This window comes from Lepidochelys kempii, chromosome 4 (assembly GCF_965140265.1).
Source record: "Lepidochelys kempii isolate rLepKem1 chromosome 4, rLepKem1.hap2, whole genome shotgun sequence".
Lineage (NCBI taxonomy): Eukaryota > Metazoa > Chordata > Testudines > Cheloniidae > Lepidochelys > Lepidochelys kempii.
The window spans coordinates 126177196-126202685 of record NC_133259.1 but is presented as its reverse complement, the minus strand read 5'-3'; the positions used below and the strand labels follow the sequence as shown (position 1 = coordinate 126202685).

General features: G+C 41.5%; 2 protein-coding genes across 18 annotated transcripts in view; both read right to left on the bottom strand.

Moving 5' to 3' along the window:
* RNF212 (ring finger protein 212) overlaps window positions 1-18633 on the bottom strand; it is a 37606-nt gene extending 18973 nt beyond the window's left edge. For both annotated transcript variants that reach the window (XM_073342839.1, XM_073342840.1), the window contains exons 1-6: window positions 18606-18633; window positions 16480-16535; window positions 12623-12702; window positions 11107-11375; window positions 7666-7727; window positions 795-869 (exon numbers count right to left, since the gene is read on the bottom strand). In XM_073342839.1, the coding sequence (XP_073198940.1) occupies window positions 795-869; window positions 7666-7727; window positions 11107-11218 (249 nt within the window). In that variant the 5' untranslated portion in view covers window positions 11219-11375; window positions 12623-12702; window positions 16480-16535; window positions 18606-18633. The remainder of the gene's footprint in view (window positions 1-794; window positions 870-7665; window positions 7728-11106; window positions 11376-12622; window positions 12703-16479; window positions 16536-18605) is intronic.
* A 45-nt stretch (window positions 18634-18678) lies between these two features.
* SPON2 (spondin 2) overlaps window positions 18679-25490 on the bottom strand; it is a 122184-nt gene continuing 115372 nt past the window's right edge. For 13 of the 16 annotated variants that reach the window (XM_073342829.1, XM_073342820.1, XM_073342833.1 and 10 more), the window contains 2 exons: window positions 22969-23025; window positions 21421-21699 (listed from right to left, as the gene is read on the bottom strand). The gene's annotated coding sequence lies outside the window, so the exon portion shown is untranslated. Of the gene's footprint in view, window positions 18753-20928; window positions 20956-21420; window positions 21700-22968; window positions 23026-25490 lie in introns of those variants that run through there. The other 3 variants (XM_073342821.1, XM_073342834.1, XM_073342832.1) reach the window with 2 other exon arrangements.

Below are 25490 nucleotides of genomic sequence, written 5' to 3'. Positions count from 1 at the left end.
CTTCATTTTCTGGAAAATTAAGAAAGCTAAGAGTTTACTGGAAACTATTGAACAGACGTCTGAATAACTGTCTTTTGATTCTGACTGTAGTCTTGAAAATTTCTGAATGGATTCTGAATTGTGCACATTGAAACATTTTCTATAGACTACTCATCTAGACAACATTCAAATGCTCACGAGTTTCTACATCATATTTTCCTTCTCCTTCCCTATGAAACATTTTGTGGCTTGTATTTTTTTTTTTTTAGCCATAGCATGTGGTGCCAAGAGTGATTTAAATGTACCTGTTTAATTTCTGATATAGCTAATACTTTTCCATTGCAAATATTTATGCATCATTAAAATAAGAAGTAGTGATAATTAGTATGAAATTAAGACACAAACAGTAGCCCTGATGCTTTCTTAAGCACCTTGGAACTGTGTACTGTTTGTCTGAAGAAAGAAAATGTGAAAGTTGAACTATTCATACAATGTTTCCTTTACACTGAAGTCAATAGAAGCTGCTAAATGCTTAGCACTTTGAAAATCAGGCCATAATGAGTTGCTCAGTCCAAAAATGCCAAAAAACACAAAACAGAACAAAAATCAACCAACTAAACAAACAAAAAAACAGAGAAAAGAAATGAAAACTGGAACTGCTAGACCTACAACTACACTGACAAAGGGAAAAAAAGGGTTGGGAATGAAAATAAGTCAGTTTCTAAAAAAGAAGAAAAAGCACAAAAAAAATCTGGATTCTTATTGACAGATGGCAATCAAATCTCACAAGGACTCACAAATCTTGTAGGACTCACCTGTGTAATTTCTCTTGAATATTTTTTGCATAACATATCTATTCCCATAAACAGTGACTGAATTTCAGGATTTGTCTGCAGAGAAAGAGTAACTAAATATTACCAAAATTAATATCTACAATAGAGCATTTTCAAAAGTAACTTATGTACTTAGAAGCCTAAATTTCATTGACTTTTAATAAGGCACTCTTGAAAATTTTACCTGTGGTACTTAGAAAAGCTTTAAAATACAGCATTACATTAAATGTTCCATAAACTGATTGATTGAACAGCTATACATGGATAATAAATGTTAATGCAACAATTTGTAGGGTGGTATCTAATAGGAAAATGCAGGGATTGAGATTAAGTCTGGTTTCATTGAGTATCTTTTTAATAATCTGGAAGATTTTAAAAAAATATATTTAAACACTCTAGATAATCTATTAAAGAAATGTGCTTCATACATGTAAGAGTGAAATTTAAAAGTAAACCTTAACGGAGAGTAATATCTGAAGCAGTGACAGTTTTCTTATCCTAGTATTTTATAAGTGAGGCCCCTAATATAACATTAATGATGTGCTGAAATTTTTAAATATTCTGCATAATTGTGTTCCATATTTTAAGCTCTCATTCAAAAAGTGAATACCTCCATATAGTGGCAAGGAACCCTAATTGGAACGGAGTTTAAAACTGATGCCTGAAGAGCCTGAAACAAGAAATCAGAGAGAACTATGGGATATTTTAATTCATCTGTAAAGGGTGCTGACTCTGAAGCTGAAGACGAATGGTCTACATAGCCATATGAACTATTTCAGAGCTGAGCATTTCAGCAGAAATTGCAAGATAATGTGACTATCCACTGTTGTTGGATGCAGTAGCATACATTAAACATTTTGCAGTGGGACAGCTACTTGCTGAGGTGGGTAATTTTCTCCCCCGAATTATAAGTCAGCTCTGTTCCCAAAAAGTTGGAAAATTAGAATTCTATCCATTCCCCAGTAAGAAAATTGGCCATTATCTTTGAAAACTCGTGGCAAACGGGGGAAGTCCCGGATGACTGGAAAAAGGCTAATGTAGTGCCAATCTTTAAAAAAGGGAAGAAGGAGGATCCTGGGAACTACAGGCCAGTCAGCCTCACCTCAGTCCCTGGAAAAATCATGGAGCACGTCCTCAAAGAATCAATCCTGAAGCACTTGCATGAGAGGAAAGTGATCAGGAACAGCCAGCATGGATTCACCAAGGGAAGGTCATGCCTGACTAATCTAATCGCCTTTTATGATGAGATTACTGGTTCTGTGGATGAAGGGAAAGCAGTGGATGTATTGTTTCTTGACTTTAGCAAAGCTTTTGACACGGTCTCCCACAGTATTCTTGTCAGCAAGTTAAGGAAGTATGGGCTGGATGAATGCACTATAAGGTGGGTAGAAAGCTGGCTAGATTGTCGGGCTCAACAGGTAGTGATCAATGGCTCCATGTCTAGTTGGCAGCCGGTATCAAGTGGAGTGCCCCAAGGGTCAGTCCTGGGGCCGGTTTTGTTCAATATCTTCATAAATGATCTGGAGGATGGTGTGGATTGCACTCTCAGCAAATTTGCGGATGATACTAAACTGGGAGGAGTGGTAGATACGCTGGAGGGGAGGGATAGGATACAGAAGGACCTAGACAAATTGGAGGATTGGGCCAAAAGAAATCTGATGAGGTTCAATAAGGATAAGTGCAGGGTCCTGCACTTAGGACGGAAGAACCCAATGCACAGCTACAGACTAGGGCCCGAATGGCTAGGCAGCAGTTCTGCGGAAAAGGACCTAGGGGTGACAGTGGACGAGAAGCTGGATATGAGTCAGCAGTGTGCCCTTGTTGCCAAGAAGGCCAATGGCATTTTGGGATGTATAAGTAGGGGCATAGCGAGCAGATCGAGGGACGTGATTGTTCCCCTCTATTCGACATTGGTGAGGCCTCATCTGGAGTACTGTGTCCAGTTTTGGGCCCCACACTTCAAGAAGGATGTGGATAAATTGGAGAGAGTCCAGCGAAGGGCAACAAAAATGATTAGCAAAAAGAAAAGGAGGACTTGTGGCACCTTAGAGACTAACCAATTTATTAGAGCATAAGCTTTCGTGAGCTACAGCTCACTTCCTCAGATGCATATCGTGGAAACTGCAGCAGGCTTTATATATACACAGAGAATATGAAACAATACCTATTCCCACCCCACTGTCCTGCTGGTAATAGCTTATCTAAAGTGATTTCCAGCACAAATCCAGGTTTTCTCACCCTCCACCCCCCCACACAAATTCACTCTCCTGCTGGTGATAGCCCATCCAAAGTGACAACTCTTTACACAATGTGCATGACAATCAAGCTGGGCTATTTCCTGCATAAATCCAGGTTCTCACATCCCCCCCACCCCCATACACACACAAACTCACTCTCCTGCTGGTAATAGCTCATCCAAACTGACCACTCTTCAAGTTAAAATCCAAGTTAAACCAGAACATCTGGGGGGGGGGGTAGGAAAAAACAAGAGGAAACAGGCTACCGTGCATAATGACTTAGCCACTCCAAGTCTCTATTTAAGCCTAAATTAATAGGAGAGGCTGAGGGAGCTGGGATTGTTTAGCCTGCAGAAGAGAAGAATGAGGGGGGATTTGATAGCTGCTTTCAACTACCTGAAAGGGGGTTCCAAAGAGGATGGCTCTAGACTGTTCTCAGTGGTGGAAGAGGACAGGACAAGGAGTAATGGTCTCAAGTTGCAGTGGGGGAGGTTTAGATTGGATATTAGGAAAAACTTTTTCACTAAGAGGGTGGTGAAACACTGGAATGCGTTACCTAGGGAGGTGGTAGAATCTCCTTCCTTAGAGGTTTTTAAGGTCAGGCTTGACAAAGCCCTGGCTGGGATGATTTAACTGGGAATTGGTCCTGCTTTGAGCAGGGGGTTGGACTAGATGACCTTCTGGGGTCCCTTCCAACCCTGATATTCTATGATTCTATGAAAATTTCAGCTGTCTCCTGAATGCCAAAAGAAAAACACCACCTCTCATAGTTACTTTGATGCCAAAAACCCCATCTGTTCCCTACTCTATTATGAAACCTCCTGAGTTTTACTAAAAAATTTCTACAGTGCAATTAAGTATTTTCTCTTAAGAAAATGTGGTGCATTTTAAAATTTGGAGGGTGTGTATAATAAACTGAATTTAACATAAATAACATAATACATGATGATAGCTTTCTCTGAAATGTTTCTGGTTCTGTGTTCAGGGACAACTAGACAGGATTTCAATTCATGAATGAATAAATGATGTAAAGAGGTGGGGCTGTAAATTTATTAGCTGTTGTAACTTTTTAGGGGAGGGATGAGCCTGTATAGAAATATAGTGGAATGACAAATATAAGTTGGATAATGGAGTACTTGCCTATGAAACATAAAGGAAAAACAGACTAGATTGTAGAGGCTGGTAAGTAGTGCTATTCAAGAAAGATTTAATAGACTCTGAGATATAATTTCTTTGATAAAATTTTCTTTCCTGAAGCTTCTGCTGGGGCAGTGCCCCTCCACACTGTCTCCGAACATAATGACATGGTTGATCCCCTATTGTTTTACCAGGTAAGTTAGGAAGCAGTTATTTAGTTTTCACTGAGTGGACATTTTGTAGACCTATATAAATATAAACTAATGCACTCTAACCTATCTTTTATTCAAACTGAAACCTGTGCTAGCAAATCTCAGTGACCTTTATTCACCAATATAAGAAAATAAAATTTCATCCAGTGAGCAACCGTCATATTCATACAAATGCAGTATGCATATTTAAAATACATTTTGTGGACAAGTTATAAAATCTATTTAAGGTTCTAGCAAAGAGAGAGGTCCCTAGATTGAATTAATGCTTGAAATCTATTAAAAGTTATGGACACAAATGAAGAATTCCACTAGGAAGAGATTTACAAACCATCAAAAATAAGGGTTTGTAACAAATGTTTAGATTATTATTGTATAAAGCAATATTGGATGTTTTCATAATATCCCAAAATAATAAACACTGAGGCTTTGATTCAACAAAGTACTTAAGTCTGTTCTGAAATAATGACCAGTTTGGTGACTGAAGTACAAAAATAGTAGAAATGTAAAGCGATAAATGACAATCATGCACTAATTGAAAAATGTGACCCTTCAACTACCCCAAATAAACAATGTAATGAGGAGTTTTAGCACATTTATAGGGCCCTATCCTGCTTTCATTGAAGTCAGTTGGGAGTTTTGCCCTTAGTAGCAATGGGGTCAGCATCATACCCATAAAACTTACTTGCCATTTTTCCTCTCGGATCCCTAAATTATGGAGCTCCACCATTTTTTTGTTTGGATCCTTAATTATCATTCCCATTGATTTACTTAAGCAAGGCTTACTGATCACCACTAGTACCTTTTTAAAAGATACAGTAATTAGCTACCTTTCAGTACTCCAATATAGTGGCAGATTTTAATGAAACAGTAATCATTTTGTTAACTGCTCAGCCACTACATTCTTGAATTCCTTTAGAATGCTTGATGTCTTCCATCCAGTTCTGTTGATGTGTTCCAATTTAAGACTGAAATCCTGGCCCTACTGACTTCAATGACACAACTCCCATGGATTGCAATGGAGCCAGAATTCACTATACTTTATCAGTTTGTTGACATCTCAATCTCTGACAGTGATTCATTGATGTTACCTGAAAATAGTGGGTATGGGCCTGGGCATGTAGCTCCCAACACCATTTGTGGTGAAAACTGATGCTAAGAAATAATGAAACTTCTCTGCAATGTTCTGCCCATCTTAATTACTCCCTGGTAGTCCAGCAGACCCACAGATTCTTGCAGGCTTTCTACTGATGATATATTTATTAAAAAAAAATCTTATTTGTTCATATGTTTTAGCTATTTGCTGTTCAAATTCTTATGCTTCTTAATCTCATTTTACATGTTACCTGCCAGAGTCTGTCTCCTTCTGCTGGCTTCAGTTGGGCTGGATATCCATTTTTGAAAGATAAATGTTTTGCTCTAATAACGTTTTGTGCTTTGCCATCTAATTATGCGTCCTTTTTTTTGGTCTGTATATGCATGCCTACTCACCCTATTTTGGTATGCTTAAATAGCCTCCATACTAAGTTTAAAGATTTTCATTTTTGTCTTTAGGGTCTTCTTGATTAGCTTCCTCAGTTAAACCATTTTGAAAGTTTAGTATCATGATGTTGAACTTAATTATCTTGCGATCAGCTATTATAATGAGCCTTAGTGATTCATCTGTTGTTATTCCTTGGCCTCGTTCTTGTGTGTTGCTTAGGACTATGTCAAGAAAAGTCTCTCCTCCTGTTATAGAGGACAGTAGTAAAACTATTATCATATATTTACATTCTTATGACCTGAGTTTTATATTCATACATAGTCTACTGAACAGTAATACATTTTAGTTCAATAGATTTTATATTATTTTTGGTATAATCGTACTTTCCCCAGCTCTACAACCTAATCTGTCCTTATTGTATGACTTAGACCTTAATAATAGAGTATTCCATAGACTTTTGTTTGTCATGCCACCAAGTTTCAGAAATGCCTAGGCCATAAAGATCTTCAATTGCCTGACAGTCTAGTTTACTTATTTCCTTTTAAGCTTCACAAATTGATGTTGATATAGATATATACACACATTTAGGATGGGGTTTTTAAAAACACTTAGTGTTGGCTTAATTCTGCCCCACTGAAGTCAATGGGAGTATTAACATTCCTAAGTATTTCTGAAAATCACACCCTTAGAGTTTTTTATTCTGGCCAAGTGTCAGACTCCTTTATCTGACACCCTATTACTTTTCTGTAATGTGCCTCTGTGATATCATCCTGTCCTTCCTCCAGTTCAGCAGTATTTTTCACTCTGTACTTTATTCATAAATACAGAATCACCTTTGTATTATTGGCATACTTAGTAGATGTATGTTAACCTGCTGTTAAATACTTCTAGGGATACTAAACACTAGTACAAGGCCCAGGAATGTAATACTGATTTCTGCCCAACTCTGCCTCTGTTCCAGGGGCATGATTGCCATATGGGCTTATAGGAATGCTGTTTTCACTAAGCATGTTTATGATGTCCCCCTTACCCTCATAAGGAAGGTGTGGCCTTTACCTGGCTGGTAGTTAGTCAGGGAGGAAATATAAAGTGCCTCCACAACCCAAATATGAATTTAGCTAAGGAGAAGAAGGTGTCTAGGTAGGAAGAGGAAGGATTAACTTTTCAAACCCATCTTAACAAAAATAGGAAGTGGGGGCTGCACAATCCTCTGGTGAGTGAGGGCAAGAACCCCTATGAATACTTTTATTCAGCTCTATCACAACAAAGGAAAATAATACAGGGTTGAGTGAATTATTAAAAAAGGGAAGGCTAGAGCTAATATCCATATGTCTAAACACTGCTTGGACTGTACATGAGTTTTTCCTCCAATCCAAGAGCCAGAGTAACTGGTTGCACACTTTTTGTGGAGGGCAAAAAGGCCACACTCATTATAGCGAACTGTAGTGCACAGGAGGACAGGGGAAATCTGATGATGACATGGAACTTTCTACTTTTTTGACAATCCCCTCTAACCTTTTACATTAGTCACCAACTTGGTTCCTGAAGAAGTTGGACTGATTTGCTGCTGAATTCTGGGGTGTACAAACTCCAGGCTATATATAGTTATATCTGAAGAAATCCGTAAGTGTACCCTATATAGTAACAGAGCATCTAAGACTACTGTCAAAATGTTAGCGAATGTCCATGTACAGCTGATAGACAAAAGGAAAGTATATTATAATAACTCTACTGTTAAGGAAACTACAAATTAGTATAATACAAATATTATGAAAGCCTTAATTTACCTTTTTAGAAAGAAATATTGTACGGCAAGGAGCTCTACAAATTAAACATTCATCTTTTTTGCCTGTAAAATAAAATGAATGTCATGAGTGTATGTCATACAGTATATGCAACCTGTTTTGATGCTTAGACTTTGTTTGTATCAAGAATCAGAGAGGCTGTACATAATTGCAAATAAAATCTTAAAAGGGGTTTGATTTTTCAAAAATGCGAACACACAATTGCACAGGGAAAAATGTGCAATGGCTCCCAGGCCTGAATCCTACAGACACTTATGTATGCAAGCAACTTTATGCACAAGAGTAGTCTCACTGAATCCTGTTGTTTGAGTACTTCTGTTGACTTCAGTGAGACTACTCACATGCTTAAATTTAAGTTCATGCTTAAATGATTTGATGGACGAGAGCTAACCAGAGGTATGACTAAGATATTTGGGGACCAATTCTGCTCTCACTGAACTCAGTGGGTGAAATTTGTGAAGTTTTGACTTCAGTAGAGCCAGAATTTCACCCTTCGTGTTCTTTTTGTCTGTGACTTCAATAGAAGCAGGATCAGACTTTATTCCTGAGCATAAAAATAATCATTTTCTAAAATGTCTTTATTATTTGAAAAAAGAAAAGGAGTACTTGTGGCACCTTAGAGACTAACCAATTTATTTGAGCATAAGCTTTCGTGAGCTACAGCTCACTTCATCGGATGCATTCAGTGGAAAATACAGTGAGGAGATTTATATACAAACAGATCATGAAAAAATGGGTGTTTATCATACACATTGTAAGGAGAGTGATCACTTAAGATGAGCTATTACCAGCAGGAGAGTGGGGTGGGGGGAGAGAAAACCTTTTGAAGCATTATCAAGGTGGGCCATTTCCAGCACATTTCCAGGAGTTAACAAGAACGTCTGAGGAACAGTGGGGGCGGGGGGGAATAAACAAGGGGAAATAGTTTTACTTTGTATAATGACTCAACCACTTCCAGTCTCTATTCAAGCCTAAGTTAATTGTATCCAATTTGCAAATTAATTCCAATTCAGCAGTCTCTGGTTGAAGTCTGTTTCTGAAGTTTTTTTTGTTGAAGAATAGTCACTTTTAGGTCAGAAATCGAGTGACCAGAGAGATTGAAGTGAAGTGTTCTCCAACTGGTTTATGAATGTTATAATTCTTGACATCTGATTTGTGTCCATTTATTCTTTTACGTAGAGACTGTACCTGTTTATTATTTGAAACACATTAACAATTATTTTAAATAGATACACACAATCATAATATTTAAATACACTCCTTATCTTCCTTGATAGTTGACTAGATATGTCTTAGGTATTTATACAATAGCTATTTGCTTACTGCCTAACGTGTTCAGTATCGATGTTTATAATGATGTTTGGAGATGAAGAACACTGTAAAAATGGTATTATAACAGGTAGAAATGGTATCTGAATTCACACCAGTAAAATCCTAGGAGAGTAAACATTTTCAGAGTAAACATTTTCTAGGCACCTGTGTTTCAGAGTCTGGGCATACGCACTAGTGCCTTCATCTATCTGTCCGGCAGTGCCTAAGCCCCAGAGCAACTTGCGAAGCAGGGGCAAACAGGTGCATGCACAGACCATTGACTGGATGGGCTTCCATTCAAAATGCATACAAAGGACGAGATGGTGCCTGCCTTATAATGTTTAGCCCAGTGGCTAGAGCACTCAGCTAGGATGTGGGAGATCTACATTCAATTCCCACTCTTCTGCCAGCTGGGGAGAAAGTACCCCTATTCAAATCCTCTGTGGGACATGCTCTAACCACTGAGATATTACATATTCTGATGTGGTGACTCCCTCAGTTTCTCTTGTTGAAGCTGTGGCACTATTGGATAAATAATGACAGAGTGTGTGGAGCTGCGGCACTGGACCCAGGGTCTCCCACGTACCATCTGGGTGCCCCAACCGCTGGACAAGAGTCATTCCCATGTTCTCTCTCTCTCTGGCCCAATGATTATTCCACTGTGGATAAATACTTCAAACATAATTGGGCCATTCTGTGTGGAGCGAGGTGCATAATTCATTCCCTCAAAGAGGCTTAGGTGCCTAAGCTGCCTCACTCCAAGTGGTGTATACCAGTTCATGGATCACAAAGTAGAAATAGGCATCTCCCTGCAACCTGGACTTATGTGCCTATCTCTGAGAGAGGAGCAGGGCCTAGCACACACCCTTCTGGTTAGCATCTCCCATTGGCTAAGTTAAGCAGCTCCTTGCCTACTCTGCTGGCTTTTGTGAATTCCATTCTGAAGCGTGTGTCTCTCCCCATTTATTGTAGAAGGAGCCTAGACAACTAACTCAGCTTTGTGGATTTTCTAGACACCTAAGCGTTAGCTGCTGTGACACTGCAACGCTTAAATCCTGTTGTGGATCCCACTTTATGAGCTTGATATTTCCAAGAGAAATCTGCCTCCCCTATGCTTCTGCCACAGCTCCTAAATATATATTGGAAGGCTTCCAAGATGGAGGACTAAAAACGTTGCAGGAACTTCCCTTTTTTAAAAGGTCCTGTAGCTGTCAAACAGTTATGATTTAACTAAGGAAAATTTCATAATATTGTAGTGGGGTTTGAAATGTCTGAAGCAACTAGCAAAATCTATCTTATAATGTAAATCCCATATGTTGAAAACTGTTCTAAAATTAAAGCAAAATGAAACAGTGCTTCAGAGTGAATGAGGCAGTGAATGTGGGGACCACATCTGTCTTGCCTCAGACTTTTTATTAAAGCCTCAGATTTGGGATACATAAGGCATGTTTCCAAAGTATCAAGACTTTGAGTAACACTATAGTCAGATAAGGAGTTTTTAAATTCATTTAAAAAAAAAATTAATTTAGAAAACATTTAATATTTGTTTTAACGATACCTGCGGTAGGAAAGTTATGTTAGGTGATTTTTTTTAAAAAAGGAAACTCTCAGGCTTTTCAATATCAGTGGACAAATACCACACAGCTCTGTGATCTTTTGATTATATGAAGGTGGAGGCTACCCGGGGGAAGGGGCAGGGCAGGGGGCTGCACATTCTCCTCATAAAAAGACTTACTTACTTACTTGGCTAGTCTGCTCTGGTTCACACTGATTAAGCTCACAGTGCCCTTCAGCCACAAGCTAATTTGCTAGCGTGGCCAGCATAGGTGCTGGAACTAGGGGTGCTACTGCACCCTCTGCCTTGCAGTGGTTTCCATTATATACAGAGTTTACAATTTGGTTCAATGGCTCTCAGCACCCCCACTGTACACATTGTTCCAGCACCCTGGTGGCCATTGGGAAATATTGCACAGCTGTTGATGTGACCCTGATGGGTTGAAGCGCCACCAGACCTGCCACCCTCTCTCCCTGCCTGAGCCCTTAGGCCAGGGAGCTGCATGGCCTGGGACAGGGCAGACCAGGGCACATCTCCCTCTCGTGATAGGATGTTACCTTTCTGAAGACACGGCTCACAGATAACGTGGCCGCAATTGGTCAGGCAGAACCTTGGCGTGGCCGTTCGGGGCTGTCGGAAACACACGTTGCAGAACACCAGGGCAGCCATCTTAATGGGGGAGCAAGAGAGCTAATGGGCCCGGAGAGCCCAACCACGATGGAGGCTGTCTCGTCTCCTGGCCTTCCATCCGCGGCAGGCAGCATTTGGCAGCTGCACCCGCAGCCCCACTCCTGTTCCTCCTACCCGGCGCGGTGGCAGTTCAGGGCTGGAAGTGAGTGGCAGTTATGAGAGGAGGGAATTCCAGCTGACAGTCACCCGCCCCTCCCCCCCAAGAGGGCGGTATGCGTGTATGAGGGGGGATTCACCAACCTCTCCCGCCCCAAGAGGGCAGTGAGCGTGTGTGAGGGGGGGATTCACCAACCCCTCCCGCCCCAAGAGGGCGGTGAGCGTGTGTGAGGGGGGATTCACCAACCCCTCCCCCCCAAGAGGGCGGTGAGCGTGTGTGAGGGGGGATTCACCAACCCCTCCCGCCCCAAGAGGGCAGTGAGCGTGTGTGAGGGGGGATTCACCAACCTCTCCCGCCCCAAGAGGGCAGTGAGCGTGTGTGAGGGGGGGATTCACCAACCCCTCCCGCCCCAAGAGGGCGGTGAGCGTGTGTGAGGGGGGATTCACCAACCCCTCCCCCCCAAGAGGGCGGTGAGCGTGTATGAGGGGGGATTCACCAACCCCTCGCGCCCCAAGAGGGCAGTGAGCGTGTGTGAGGGGGGGATTCACCAACCCCTCCCCCCCAAGAGGGCGGTATGCGTGTATGAGGGGGATTCACCAACCTCTCCCGCCCCAAGAGGGCAGTGAGCGTGTGTGAGGGGGGGATTCACCAACCCCTCCCCCCCAAGAGGGCGGTATGCGTGTATGAGGGGGATTCACCAACCTCTCCCGCCCCAAGAGGGCAGTGAGCGTGTGTGAGGGGGGGGATTCACCAACCCCTCCCGCCCCAAGAGGGCGGTGAGCGTGTGTGAGGGGGATTCACCAACCCCTCCCGCCCCAAGAGGGCGGTGAGCGTGTGTGAGGGGGGATTCACCAACCCCTCCCGCCCCAAGAGGGTGGTGAGCGTGTGTGAGGGGGGATTCACCAACCCCTCCCGCCCCAAGAGGGCGGTGAGCGTGTGTGAGGGGGATTCACCAACCCCTCCCGCCCCAAGAGGGCGGTGAGCGTGTGTGAGGGGGGGATTCACCAACCCCTCCTGCCCCAAGAAGGTGGTGAGCGTGTATGAGGGGGGATTCACCAACCCCTCCCGCCCCAAGAGGGCGGTGAGTGTGTATGAGGGGGGATTCACCAACCCCTCGCGCCCCAAGAGGGCAGTGAGCGTGTGTGAGGGGGGGATTCACCAACCCCTCCCGCCCCAAGAGGGCGGTATGCGTGTATGAGGGGGGATTCACCAACCCCTCGCGCCCCAAGAGGGCGGTGAGCGTGTGTGAGGGGGGATTCACCAACCCCTTGCGCCCCAAGACTTACCAGGAGGAATTAGTCAGGCTTTTAGGTTGAACTGCTGCTATCCAGCATAGGTCCTCAAAGGTTCTGGATTCATGTTGCTTCTTGAAAGAAACATGATTCCGTATCAATTTCTAAATCTTATTAAAAATCTTAAAAATAGAATCAAGAAAACATGTCACCAAAGCTAAGATATTAGTAATAATAAGGTAAACTAAGAATAAAACACTGTCATATCATAATCTAATCAAGCCAGGTAGTCTCAAGAGTGGACTGAAGTTAAATCATCAAATTAATGCCAGAGATATAATCAACCCTTATATAACTTTTAAGAGGGAGGCTAAGAAGGTGGCTGTCCATTTATTTATAAATCCCAAAGAAGGAATTTTACTAATGTCAATCAAATAAATAATTTGTATCTGGCTAAATAGCTTAATACTGAAATCAAATTATTATCTAATGTTTGCACCACAACCTTAGAGCCAATTATAAAACTTCCTTCTTAACCTTCAATTAGTATGCAGTATCTAACCCAGCAGTTCTCACACTGTGGGTCAAGGCCAGTGATGAGGTGCCAAAATCTTAACAACTGGTTTCCTCCTCACCCCACAAGGGGGTTGTTGCCCACCCCCACACCCCCGGGACTCCTGCCCCATTCAACCCCCCGTGTTCTTTGATGCCCCCCCCACACGACCCCTGCCCCATCCACCCACCTCCCCTGTCCCCTGACTGCCCCCAGAACCGGACAGGAGGGTCTCGTGGGCAACCGTAGTGGATGCCCACCCCACCCCTAAGAGCCAGAGGGACCTGCCGGGGGGCGAGGTGGGGAGTCCCGGCGGTGCTTACCTGGGGTAGCTCCCAGGAAGCATCTGGCAGGTCCCTCTGCCTCCTAGGGGTGGGGGAGCGTAGCTAGGGGGGGAGCAGGGGGAACGGTCGCTCCCCCCACTGATCACATCAAAAGTGGTGCCTTAGGCACCTACTCAGTGGGTGCTCCAGGGCTGGAGCACCCACCAGGAAAATTTGCTCCCCAGCCTCTGCCCAGCCCCAGCTCACCTCCGCTCCGCCCCTGAATGTACCGCCCCACTCTGCTTCTCCACACCCCCCCGGCTTTCCCTCAAATCAGCTGTTCCACGGGAAGCCGGGGAGGGCTGAGAAGCAGGTAGCGGCTTCCTGCTCAGGCCGAGGGTGGCGGAGGTGAGCTGGGGCATGGAGTGGTTCCCCTGCACGCCCCTGCCTCAGCTCACCTCCGCCTCCCTGGGCCTGAGTGCGAAGCCGCTGCCTGCTTCTCAGCCCGCCCCGGCTTCCCGCGTGAACAGCTGATTCACGGGAAGCCAGAGGGGATGGGGCGGAGCAGAGCGGTGCAGTGCGGTGCGTTCAGGGGAGGAGGCAGAGGCGGAGCGGAGGTGAGCTCTGCACCCACCAAATTTTCCCCTTGGGTGCTCCAGCCCTGGAGCACCCATGAAGTCAGCGCCTAAGGCGCCACTTTTGGCCAGTTAAATTTCAAAGCCCTTTTAGAACCGGTTGTCCCAAGGGCTTCGAAATTTAACAACCGGCTCCAGCTCACCACTGGTCGTGGCCCTGTTTTAATGGGGTCGCCAGGGCTGGCTTAGACTTGTTGGGACTCAGGGTTAAAGCCCAAGCGCTTCAGCCCTGGGCAGTGGGCTAAGGTTACAGTCCCACAGCCTGGGGTTGAAGCCCTTGGGATTCGGCTTTGCCCCACCCAGCCTGAGGCAGTCAGGCTTTGGCTTTGCCCCCTCCCTCTATCAGTTGAATTTGACCCAAATTAGGCAAATAGTTTCAGGACCCTCCTCCCCAAATGAATTTTTATGTAGAAAAACAATTAGTCAAAAAAAAATTGCCTAGCTCTACACATACCTGTGCGCATACAAACACACTTTTATTTTCACATGCTAAAAATAAAGGATGGAACAGCTTTCAGGGAATTAAAACCAAAAAACTAAACAATACAAAAAGATGAAATATGATACTTAAAATTATAGAGGGGTTGTGTTTTCTGGACTTTCATTGTTTAGGAGCTGGAACTGCAGAAAAGTTGCCAAATGGTGATGTTCTGCTGGCAGTAATAGACCTTCTTCGGGTGCAGGGAGAGACGTTGATGTCATTCCTCTGTCTAAGCTGATCAGTGTTGGAGACTCTGGAACATGAGTTTTTCCTTAGATGGCTTGTTGATCTGAAAGTTGAGGCTTCTTGGCCTGATCTTTGATTCTTATGGTTTACAGATTTCTCTCACTCACTATTCAGTACCTACCTTCAAGGTCTATGGACAAATCTGGGGTGAGGCCTACCTGGGAACCATGCAACTTGGTCCTATCGAGTCTGAATTAGGTCACAATTAGCAAACATCAAGTTAGAAAAGTCCTACTTAAATCACCATTTTAAAAATATTTAGTATATTCCATATCCCACAGACTTAGTCTGGGATCCCTCCCAAAACATAAAAAATTCAGATGCATAGACTGCTTGCATCAAATGTTTTAAAGAGATTGTATAGGACACATTTTAAAAACTACTTAGGTACCTAAAGATGCAGATAGTGGGATTTTCAAAAGTATCTAGGTCCCTAATTCCCACTGATTTCAGAAGACAAACTGTCTGACCTATAACCATTGATTTCAATGGGAGTTAGGTTAATATGAACTAGGTTCCTATTAGTTCCCCCTAGTAGGGTCTACATGAGGGCAGACACATTGCACACTGCCGTTCATAACCCCCCATAGTCTGCACTGCGGGGCTATGTACACAAGCCCAAAAGCTTGATAGAGAAAAATTACTTGAAAGCTGATGAGGATGAAACCCATTTGAAATATATAACTTTAAATTTTATAAACGGTCTATGTGTCCTTTCAAGCTATTTTCTTCACAGAAGGGAATAGGACATAAATTAGTAAGGAAGTAAGTTGCTAGATGTTTGCCGTGATAGATGCACACCACCCATCTTCTGCTTTTAAATCAAGTTCTCCATAAACTATAACTAAATAAAACATGTCAAATTATAGAAGAAACTCTCTCAACCCATCTGTTAATCCAATTGGAGGGGAACTACATTATTAAGTCATACACTGCAAAGCTCCTGATAAATCCACTATGATCTGTACTCAAAAGTAACATCTGTGGCCTCTTAATTAAAATAAAAATAGCTTTCCAACAAAGAAACATACTGAAGAATTGAAACTGTATGAATAATCTTACATAAAGTTGAGAGTCACAAATCCAGGGATTGCCAGGAATTCTATAATCCAGACTGAATAAAATAGTTCTCACATGTGATAATTTACATAACTATTCAAGATTACTTGGAGTGGGACTACAAAACTGCCAAAAGGCAGAATGGACTGCCAACTGTATGCCTTTTAGATTTATATATATATGGTGCTAGTCAGATTAAGATATAAATTAAATCTTTAGAAGGAAGTGGGGGGGAACTACGGTTGGGATTCTGCAGAAGGAAATGGGAGGGGAGACCCAACAGTGTGAATCTGGGAGTGGTAATTATTGAGCGTGGGAGGCATGAGTGATGCTTGAGAAGAGTATATTGCCAATTTCCTCCCTCCCCCCACTCAATTCATATACTTCATATTTTCTTGTAATATTTTTCTTACCAGAGGATTACTATATTCAGCTACTTGAAAACTAGTTTCATTTCACCTTTTTATGTATATGATAAGACATCAGAAATAGTGCATATTTTTGCATTTTGTGCTTTATTAATGTAGACATTATGCATTATATGTTGAATAATTTAGAAGTGTATTCACTTCTATCAGTCTTAAACAAGCTTTTTAGCTATAAAGAAATCTTTAAGACATTTCATTTGCCAGACTCCAACTAACATAAGGATTAATGTTTGTGCAAGAGCCCACCACAGGATATTGCTGTTGGTTTCTTCACTTGTCAATCGAAAGTACTCCTCACGTTCCTGTTGAAAAAAGGGAAAAGGCATAATTATTTGATTTAAAAAAAAAATCTAAGTACAGTACTTGATGCTGCCACCTGGTATCAAGGCATGTGTTGTCTGTTCACGTACTAGAGAGAATGAACAAGCCCTATGCAATGTTCTCTTCTTAACTATTATCAATTTGATGAAAATAAGATTTTGAACTTACTCTTATCCATATTACTATCAGGGTTGCAAATCACTGCTTGAGCGCTGAACAACAGGTTATGTAAGGTTGGCTTTTGTGCTGCAGTGAAAGTGTGAGCAGAAGTTTCATATGGTCATGGGTTGGGCTGGGCATTAGATATAGTTCTTTAAGCACATGCATACGTCCTATTGAAGTCAGTAGGACTAAAAACACATGCATAAATGTTAAACATATGCTTATGTGCTCTGCTGAACAGGGATGGACTTAAGCACAGACTATTTTTTTTCCCCTGAATTGGAACCACAATAAGGCACTTAGGGCCATATATTTAAAGGTATTTAGGCATCTTAAGAAGCAACTAGGTGCCTGGAACTAGATTCACAAAAGGGACTTAGATGTTGCAACACTGCAATCTGACCCTTCACTCCAAATTTCCTTCTCTGGGACCTGCTCCGGCCCCTGTTAAAGACAATGACAAAACACCATTGATTTCAAAGGTATTGGATCACATCCTGGGCTTTATTCCTACTACTAAATTGGAGCAACTTGCATACACCTCCACTCTCATGATCGCAGGATTGAGTTCCCTTTTCCAGCCTAACAGACTTGTTTTTTAACCTTGTATATGCATATGCACTAGTCTGCACAAGCATCATGCAGGATGAAGCTCAGAAAGTCTCACGGGGCTTCCTTAATTACTTTTTCTTCTATTTTAGAGAGAATTGTTCTAGATAGAAAAATTAGAACACACTGCAAAAATCCAGTGTTGTTATGCTTAATGAGCTTATAGCTGGCACAGGCACAAAGATTTCAATCAATAATATGCACTATATAGTAATAACACTCATAGAATTAATTCCTACATTGCAATCTCTGTCCAAAGAAAATGTCTGTGTTTAAAACATTCTTCATAGATATTGATCCTACAAATAGTGCATGTGTGCAAAATCACTCACATCTGTGTTGTTAGAATAGGGGTTTGTGGTGCTGAGCACCACAGTTAGCATTGTAGTTCCTATTATTAGCAAAAATTACTACTATGCATGCTCAAACAGCTTTTTTAACATTGCAACTCACATTTATTTGTTTCATTGCTTTATTTATATACAACTAGATCTTGTAAGTGTCCTCCTTTTCTATCCTGTGCATCCATATTAGGACTGTTGAAACCATGGCTCAGACATGTACAAGGGAGATACTTTCTCCCTTGCAAGCAACTGGTCAGAGAAGATGAATAGAGTGGGCAGCTAAATGCTATAATCTATCCCTTATTTATTTAATTTTTGTGAAAATAATGAGAGGCCCTCGTCCTCTGTGAAGAGGAGTGAAACTGAAATTACCACTCTTGTGTTCTGTTAACCAAAAAGTGTCTACAAATTGCTGTTGCAAATGGAAGGATTTTACTCAGTCCTTCTAAAACAAATTCACTTTTAGGTTGAGATTAAGAATTGAGAATCTCAGCCCAAAATAGTAATTTATCACAAAGTTATGAGCAAGTGAAAATAGAATTTAAATGAAAATCTGAAGCACATACAACTTGAATTATAGAAGTTATGGCCAGCAAAACTAAAATTAACCAAATGATTTAATTAGTGGAAAGTACTGTCGAGTAAAACTGATCGTTATATAAAGAATAATTAAAAATCAATGCTTAGCTTATATACTGTGTTTTGCTTTACAGCTTCAAAGTGTTTTACAAACCTTAACATGTATTGTTCAGTTTTAAGTAATAACTTACATACTGTAGAATCATTTTGGTTAAATATTAATAGTACTTTTAATAACATTTAATTTAAAATAATACTACAACTAAATATTGTAATATGCCACCCAACATTTTACTTTCCAAATCCAGATGTTTCCATGCATTATTCTTTCATATTTCTATTAGGGAACAAACATACTCTGTGATAGTTTTGTTCTTTGGATATGTGATGAATTTGCTCAATTAGATGTCCGAGTCTAAAGTTAACTTCATTAACTTTGTTCTTGGCTTGAGCGATAGCTTCATCAAGAAAATGCTCTCCAACTCTAATGTCCAAGTGGATACGCTATGAACACAACAACAACAATTATTAGTCCCATGGATTTATGGTGTGGGTTTTTTTTTTTTTTTTTAAAAAAGTCTTCAGAAACAAAGTGAGTCATAAATAACAAAGGTTTCCTTTTAGCCTTCTTGTAGGAATGGTATTTAACTTATTTATAGATGTCCTTACTAAAGAGATAAGATATTTAAAACTAATATATTTCAAGGTTTTAATCTTTAATTACACAAATTTACATACTTTGTTATTAGTGTTGTATTTTATACTGATGCTATTGATTCGACCAGTATGAACTATTTATTATAGTGTGTCCAACAAAGGGCAAAAAAAGAACATTCTTAGGACTAACCACTCTAATTAAAAATTGATACCATTATCAATCCTTTTTTTTAAATACTCTTCCCACTTAGTCAGGTTGTAGCTGAAGCAAAGTCAGAAACAGAGATAATGAGAATCAGTCCTACGTCTTCCACCCGGCATAGTGTAGCACTTCCAGTAGGTTATTAAAGATGCATCTGAAGGCAATTTCCTCCAGTAACTTCCAAAGTTTAGCTTAGTTTATAATGATAAAAAGAACAATAAATATATGATTCATGTGTGGCTCTCTCTCACGAAAGCTTATGCTCAAATAAATTTGTTAGTCTAAGATGCCACAAGTACTCCTTTTCTATTTTGCGGATACAGACTAACACGGCTGCTACTCTGAAACCTGTCAAAGTTTATAGAGTTATTGCTCAAAGAAATTGGAGTGACAGAAATGTAATAGCTTTCAGATAAGTGTGCTTTTGTATCTGCATTTGTGTTGATAAACCAGTCCCCTTATAACATTTCATCATATTAATCAGGACTTTGAAGCTTTACATAATCAAGGTGCTGTACAAACATTAATTAATCTGCACTGTATTAGACTGACTACGCCCTGACTCCTTGGACATGAAAGGAAAGTCTGTTTCATCTCTTCATCTTCTGAGCTCCAGCATTATATTTTGCAATCACTAGGAAATGTCATATATTGACTGAAGAGTCATCTGCAATATCTGAGATAATTCATCAAAGCAAGATTCTTCTAGTTTCAAATACTGACCACAGCCAAATAATACAGGATGCTCTGCATGGGTGGAGCTCCATTGAATTCAGGAAGTCCAAAGGTCCACCTATGTGGAATTGCTTTGCAAGATCAAAGAGCAACATAGAACAAATGGATCGACTGCGATACTTTCATAATCTCATCATTAATTATGCTCCTAGACCTCTATACTGTATGTCCATTTGTCTTCCAGAGCCTGTATTTAGATAGGACAGATATCATCATTAAAAATAATATTCAAGAAATACTCTTACCAGTTTACTTCCTCCAAATGAGATAAGCTTTGTGGAGTTAGACTGCAAACAGATATTATGCTCCCCAGGTAAGTGTGACGTAAAAGAGAATGTTCCTTGTGGACCATACAATTTTGACAACAGTAGCTGTAAATGTGTTAAGTGTATTTTTTTATTTATGAACTATAGATATTAACATAAAAATAAAATTCTATGTATCATACCTCAGAATATATTTAACATTTTAAACTTGTATTTATATTAATAATATAATATAATTAATATTCAAGTAACCTAAGTTTCACATTTTATTTAGGGAATAAAAACTAGAAACAATGTGGTCCACACTGAGGACTAAAACTTGTCTATAGACACTAAATTAAAGTCAAAATTGTGTGTTTAAGCATAGCTCCTAAGTCCTGACTTTGGCACATAAATAACTAGCCTGATTTTCAAAAATGTAGAACATCCAATGGCAATGAAGGTAGTTGTTGTGGATTGCTGGTATATGCATCCTGATGATTAATCTAATATTTTTGGTTTAATTTATCATCTCCTTCTTTTCTAGTACTGAGTACCCTTCTTCTCTTATTGACCTTAATGACAACCAACATGTGCTCTGCACTTTTGAAAATCAGCCCACTTATTTAGCTGCTTAAATATGGATTTAGGAACCTAATTTTAGGCACCTATTTTTAAAAATATTGTCCATTCCCCTTAGATTGTATGACCTTCCTGTTCCAAGAGTCAGTACAAATGCCTCCAAAAATGTGAATAATACGTTTTACCTCCTTAGCAGGAGTTGTAACGGTCACAAACATTCCCAAACCAGGAGCAGATTCAAGAAACCTGTGTTCATGTATGTCCCATTGCTGTACCTTGTAACTCCCTGAGAAGACAGATACAAATCTGTTAATTACAAGTTAGTATATTAAATATATGTCACTTTTTCATTTCACATCAAGTCACTATAAAAACAAAATTAAGTACAAGATAACTTATATATTTAATAGAATTATGATTTTGTCCAGTTCACCATATAATTAGATTGTGGCATTTTGCACCACAATGGAGTGAGCAAGAAGTTACAAACTAATGAAAGAAAAGTGACAATTTATTATCATTGCCTTGCATGCTCTGGCCTGGTTAGCAAGCCATGGCACATGGCAGATCGTCCCAAAAGTTCAGGTATCCATTACTCTAGTTACGTTTATCTTTTATGCAGCCCCCAGCACTTATGAACAACAAGCTATCAGCTCTTTGATGGTTCCCTGGCAATCTTGCATATTTCTCCTTCTCAAATAAGGGCTTTTTGCTTTCTCATTATCTGGGAAGATTTTAATGCACTCACTATAAAACACATAGTGGAATGGTTTCTTTTTTTTTTTGAGCAGGTGTTGAATGAGGTCCTGAGCACTGCTAAACAGAAAATGCAGATCTCACGTTGGTGGGGAGAGTGGCAAAACCATGCTGTAATAGGTTGTAGGAGTAATGGTTGACTAAACCGGAATTCCTCCAAGGAAGCACATACTGCAATGGCATCTGTAGAAATAGGTGCTTTGTGTGCTTTCCATCTTAGCTCAGCCAGCTCTTCTGGTCAGTGCAGAGGACTCTTGTAGCAACGTGCATGGAACTTGGAGGGACGAGCACAGGAGATAGAAGGGAAGAGTTTGGAGATGGCATCAAGAAGCCATTCTGTGCGCACACAGCTTGAATGCTAGCTGCTGTCACAGCAATTCTGTAACTAATTCTCTTAATAAAGAGCTAGTTTAAATTCAGAAACATGGAGTCCTCTCATGTTATTACTCAGCATGCAATACATGACACAACTGTAACACTTGCATGGCTAGCATGGAGCAGTAGCTATAGTGCATTTCCATATTGTGACCGGCCCTTGTTTTGGGAGTAAAGAAGGAAATACTCTTTGTGCCTTGTGACAAAGTTCCTCCTCTACCTTGGTGGGTCCTGCGCTTATTGGCGGATTTGCTTGCCTCAGAGATTCACGGCTGCCCTCAGTTTGGCCACTTTTGCTAGTGACTCAAACCTGCTGTTCACTCAGCTAACCTCATCACTGGCCAGCATGGGGAAAGGGAGGAGAACAATCCCCACAGTCTCTACTGACCCACCTAGTGGGTCGGGGAATAGGCCAAGGACCTTCCCCTCTGGTGGGACCCACAGATCAGGTCACCTCCTCTTGTCTCAAATAGGGAGTTGAGGGGGATGGGGGGAACCCAGGACTGCCCTCTACTCCGGGATCCAGCCCAGGGCCCTGTGGATTACAACTGTCTACAGGTTTCAGAGTCTACAGTCTGTCTACAGTGTCTCTTGTAACAGCTGCATGACAGCTACAACTCCCTGGGCTACTTCCCCATGGCCTCCTCCCAACACCTTCTTTACTCTGTCACCACAGGATCTTCCTCCTGAAGCCTGATCACACTTGTACTCCTCAGTCCCCCAGCAGCACATGTTCTCACTCCCTGCTCCTTGCACAACCTCCCCTAACTGATGGGAGGTCCTTTTTAAACCAGGTGTCCTGATTAGACTGCATGCCATAATTGATTCTAGTATGTTCTTAATTAGCTCCAGGTGTCTTAATTAGCTTGCCTGTCTTAATTGGTTCTAGCAGGTTCTTGATTGCTCTAGTGCAGCTCCTGCTCTGGTCATTCAGGGAACAGAAAACTGTTCATCCAGTGGCCATTATATTTGCCCTCTACCAGACTCCTGTACCCCACTGGTCTGGGTCTGTCACAGTGCCCTACTCACCATCACCACCACTCATTCACCTAAGCAGGGCCAGCCACAGGGCTTTGGCATTATAAATCAGGCTGTCAGTATTAGAACTTCATAGATTGACATTTTAAATATTAAACACATTGACCATTATATAGCAACATCTACCTACCAGTAATCAAGGTATCACTTGGAATGTCTTCTATTATGCATTTCTCCTCTCTTTCCCCTGAATGAAAATACAAAGCAGGTGAGAGAGCAACCCAGATGCTCAAAAGAATTCCTATTAAGTGGCTCTTCATGATTTTGGTGTATCCTTATTGTACTACTTTTGGAAAGGATTAGTTAGAAATGAGCACAGCTCTGTGCTCACTCCTTGTTTGCTGTTTATCAGTGTGGTTTTGGGAAAAAATGTGAGAAAAGACATCTGCTAGTTACGTCAGTTATTTATATATGTGTATGCGCCATCGAATGAGATAAGAAAAAGATAATTTGTGAAGTCTTTCCTAACATGAAAGGAGCAAACTTTTATTTTGTAGCTCAGATATATGAAGTTTTATAGGACTAATTTATAATTCTTTGTGTGCGCACACACACACGAACTACATTAGGACTGAAAGTGCCACAATGGGAAAATGAAATACTTCATTTTTTTTCTGAGTTGTATGTGTAACCCTTTGGGGTTTAGAGAGCATGGCCCCTTTAAATCTTTTTCCTATTGGGGAGGGGGAGCAGTGAGAAAAAGGAGGGAAACTTGGGGGTGTGGCTCTGGAGCCCCGGGAGAGAAGGCCTGCAGCAGGGAGGCCCTGGACAAAGTGAAGGGGAGAGAACCTGCCTGAAGCCTGGGAAGGATAGGGCGGCCGATCGGGGACACCCCAGGACAGGAGCCAGGAGCAGCACTGTGCAAGGGAGGAATTGCCCGAGAAAGACAGGCCAGAGCTGGACCCAGTATCACTGCTGCCCAGAGCTGCACTGGGCTGTGAGAACTGGGGCTTGTGACTCTGCATTGGAAATAAGGAGGGGTGCTGCTAGTTAGTTAAGTGGGGAGCTTGTCGCTCTGTGTGGCTTTGCAGAGAGCGGCAGAAGAGGGCACCAGACTGGTTGTTGGGGAAAGTTCACTGGTGCCGAAGACAATCAGGAGCACCCAAGATTCAGCAGTGGACTGGTACTTTGCTCAGGACTCCTGAACTTTGTGTGCAGACACATTGCTCGGTGTCTGCCCTTTCAGACTGTGCTACCACTGGGCCTGTGGGGCCTTGGTTTGGATGCAACCCTGTTGTACTGCTCCCCCTACATTTCCCCTTGTTGTTTTTCTCCTCTCATCCCTCTGTAAATAAACATCTCCCTTTGTTATATCCATTGTTCTTTTCCTTTGGGTGTGTGTGTTCACTCTGGGGGGTTTGGAACAGGTGCCTCTGGGGTGGAAGAAATTTTTCCTGCTGCATTCCTGTGTGCACCGTCTCTTGGCCAGAGCTGCCTGCAGAGCAGACTCCATCTTGGCCACAAGGGCGCTGAAGTTAAATATGTTTTTACTGTGTTTGTCAGCTTTGCCAGTTACTGCTGGGTTTTTGGTCCAATGGGTCAGCTGAGTATTCTCTCTGTGTGTATTTAAAAATAAAATCCAGCACAGCTGGCTTCATAGTCAATAATATGGCCAAGATCACTTAGTAGTGGAATGTCCCTATCAATGGATGTTGTCATTATGAGAAATCAAAATTGTTTGGGGAGGGGTGTAGATAAATTAAATTTCTCTCTTGCTCCTAAGTTCAACAAATAAGAGAAAAATAGATTAAAATAAACTATTCTCTGCTTCCAATTCCAGCATCACTGCACTGTGTGGGATAGTTTCTGTCTATTGAGTTGCCTGGCAACATCTCAAAGTTTTGCTGTGTTATTATTTCTGTTCATCTGTCAAAAGGGATCTCTGTTGTGTATGTGCTAGTGACCAAAACTATCTTTTTCCAGGAAAGGTCTCCTTCTATGCCACAGGATCATTCAAAAAAAAAAAAGTATTTTCTATGGAAAGGATGTATTTTGCAGTATAATGCAGCTTTACATTTTGCTGGGGCTTCGCTCAGCCCAGGACAAGGCAAACATTTTTGGCAGTCCTCTTTCCCTGTTTGTGTGTCTCTGTGCTTGTCTGGGGTTGTCAAGGTTCCTCCCCCACTCTGAACTCTAGGGTACAGATGTGGGGACCTGCATGAAAAACCTCCTAAGCTTATCTTTACCAGCTTAGGTCAAAAACTTCCCCAAGGAACAAAATATTACACCCGTTATCCTTGGACTGGCCGCTACCACCACCAAACTAATACTGGTTACTGGGGAAGAGCTGTTTGGACGCGTCCTTCCCCCCCAAATACTTCCCAAAACCCTGCACCCCACTTCCTGGACAAGGTTTGGTAAAAAGCCTCACCAATTTGCCTTCGTGACTACAGACCCAGACCCTTGGATCTTAAGAACAATGAACAATCCTCCCAACACTTGCACCTTCCCTTTCCTGGGAAATGTTGGATAAAAAGCCTCACCAATTTGCATAGGTGACCACAGACCCAAACCCTTGGATCTGAGAACAATGAAAAAGCATTCAGTGTTTTACAAGAAGACTTTTAATAAAAAATAGAAGTAAATAGAAATAAAGAAATCCCCCCTGTAAAATCAGGATGGTAGATATCTTACAGGGTAATTAGATTCAAA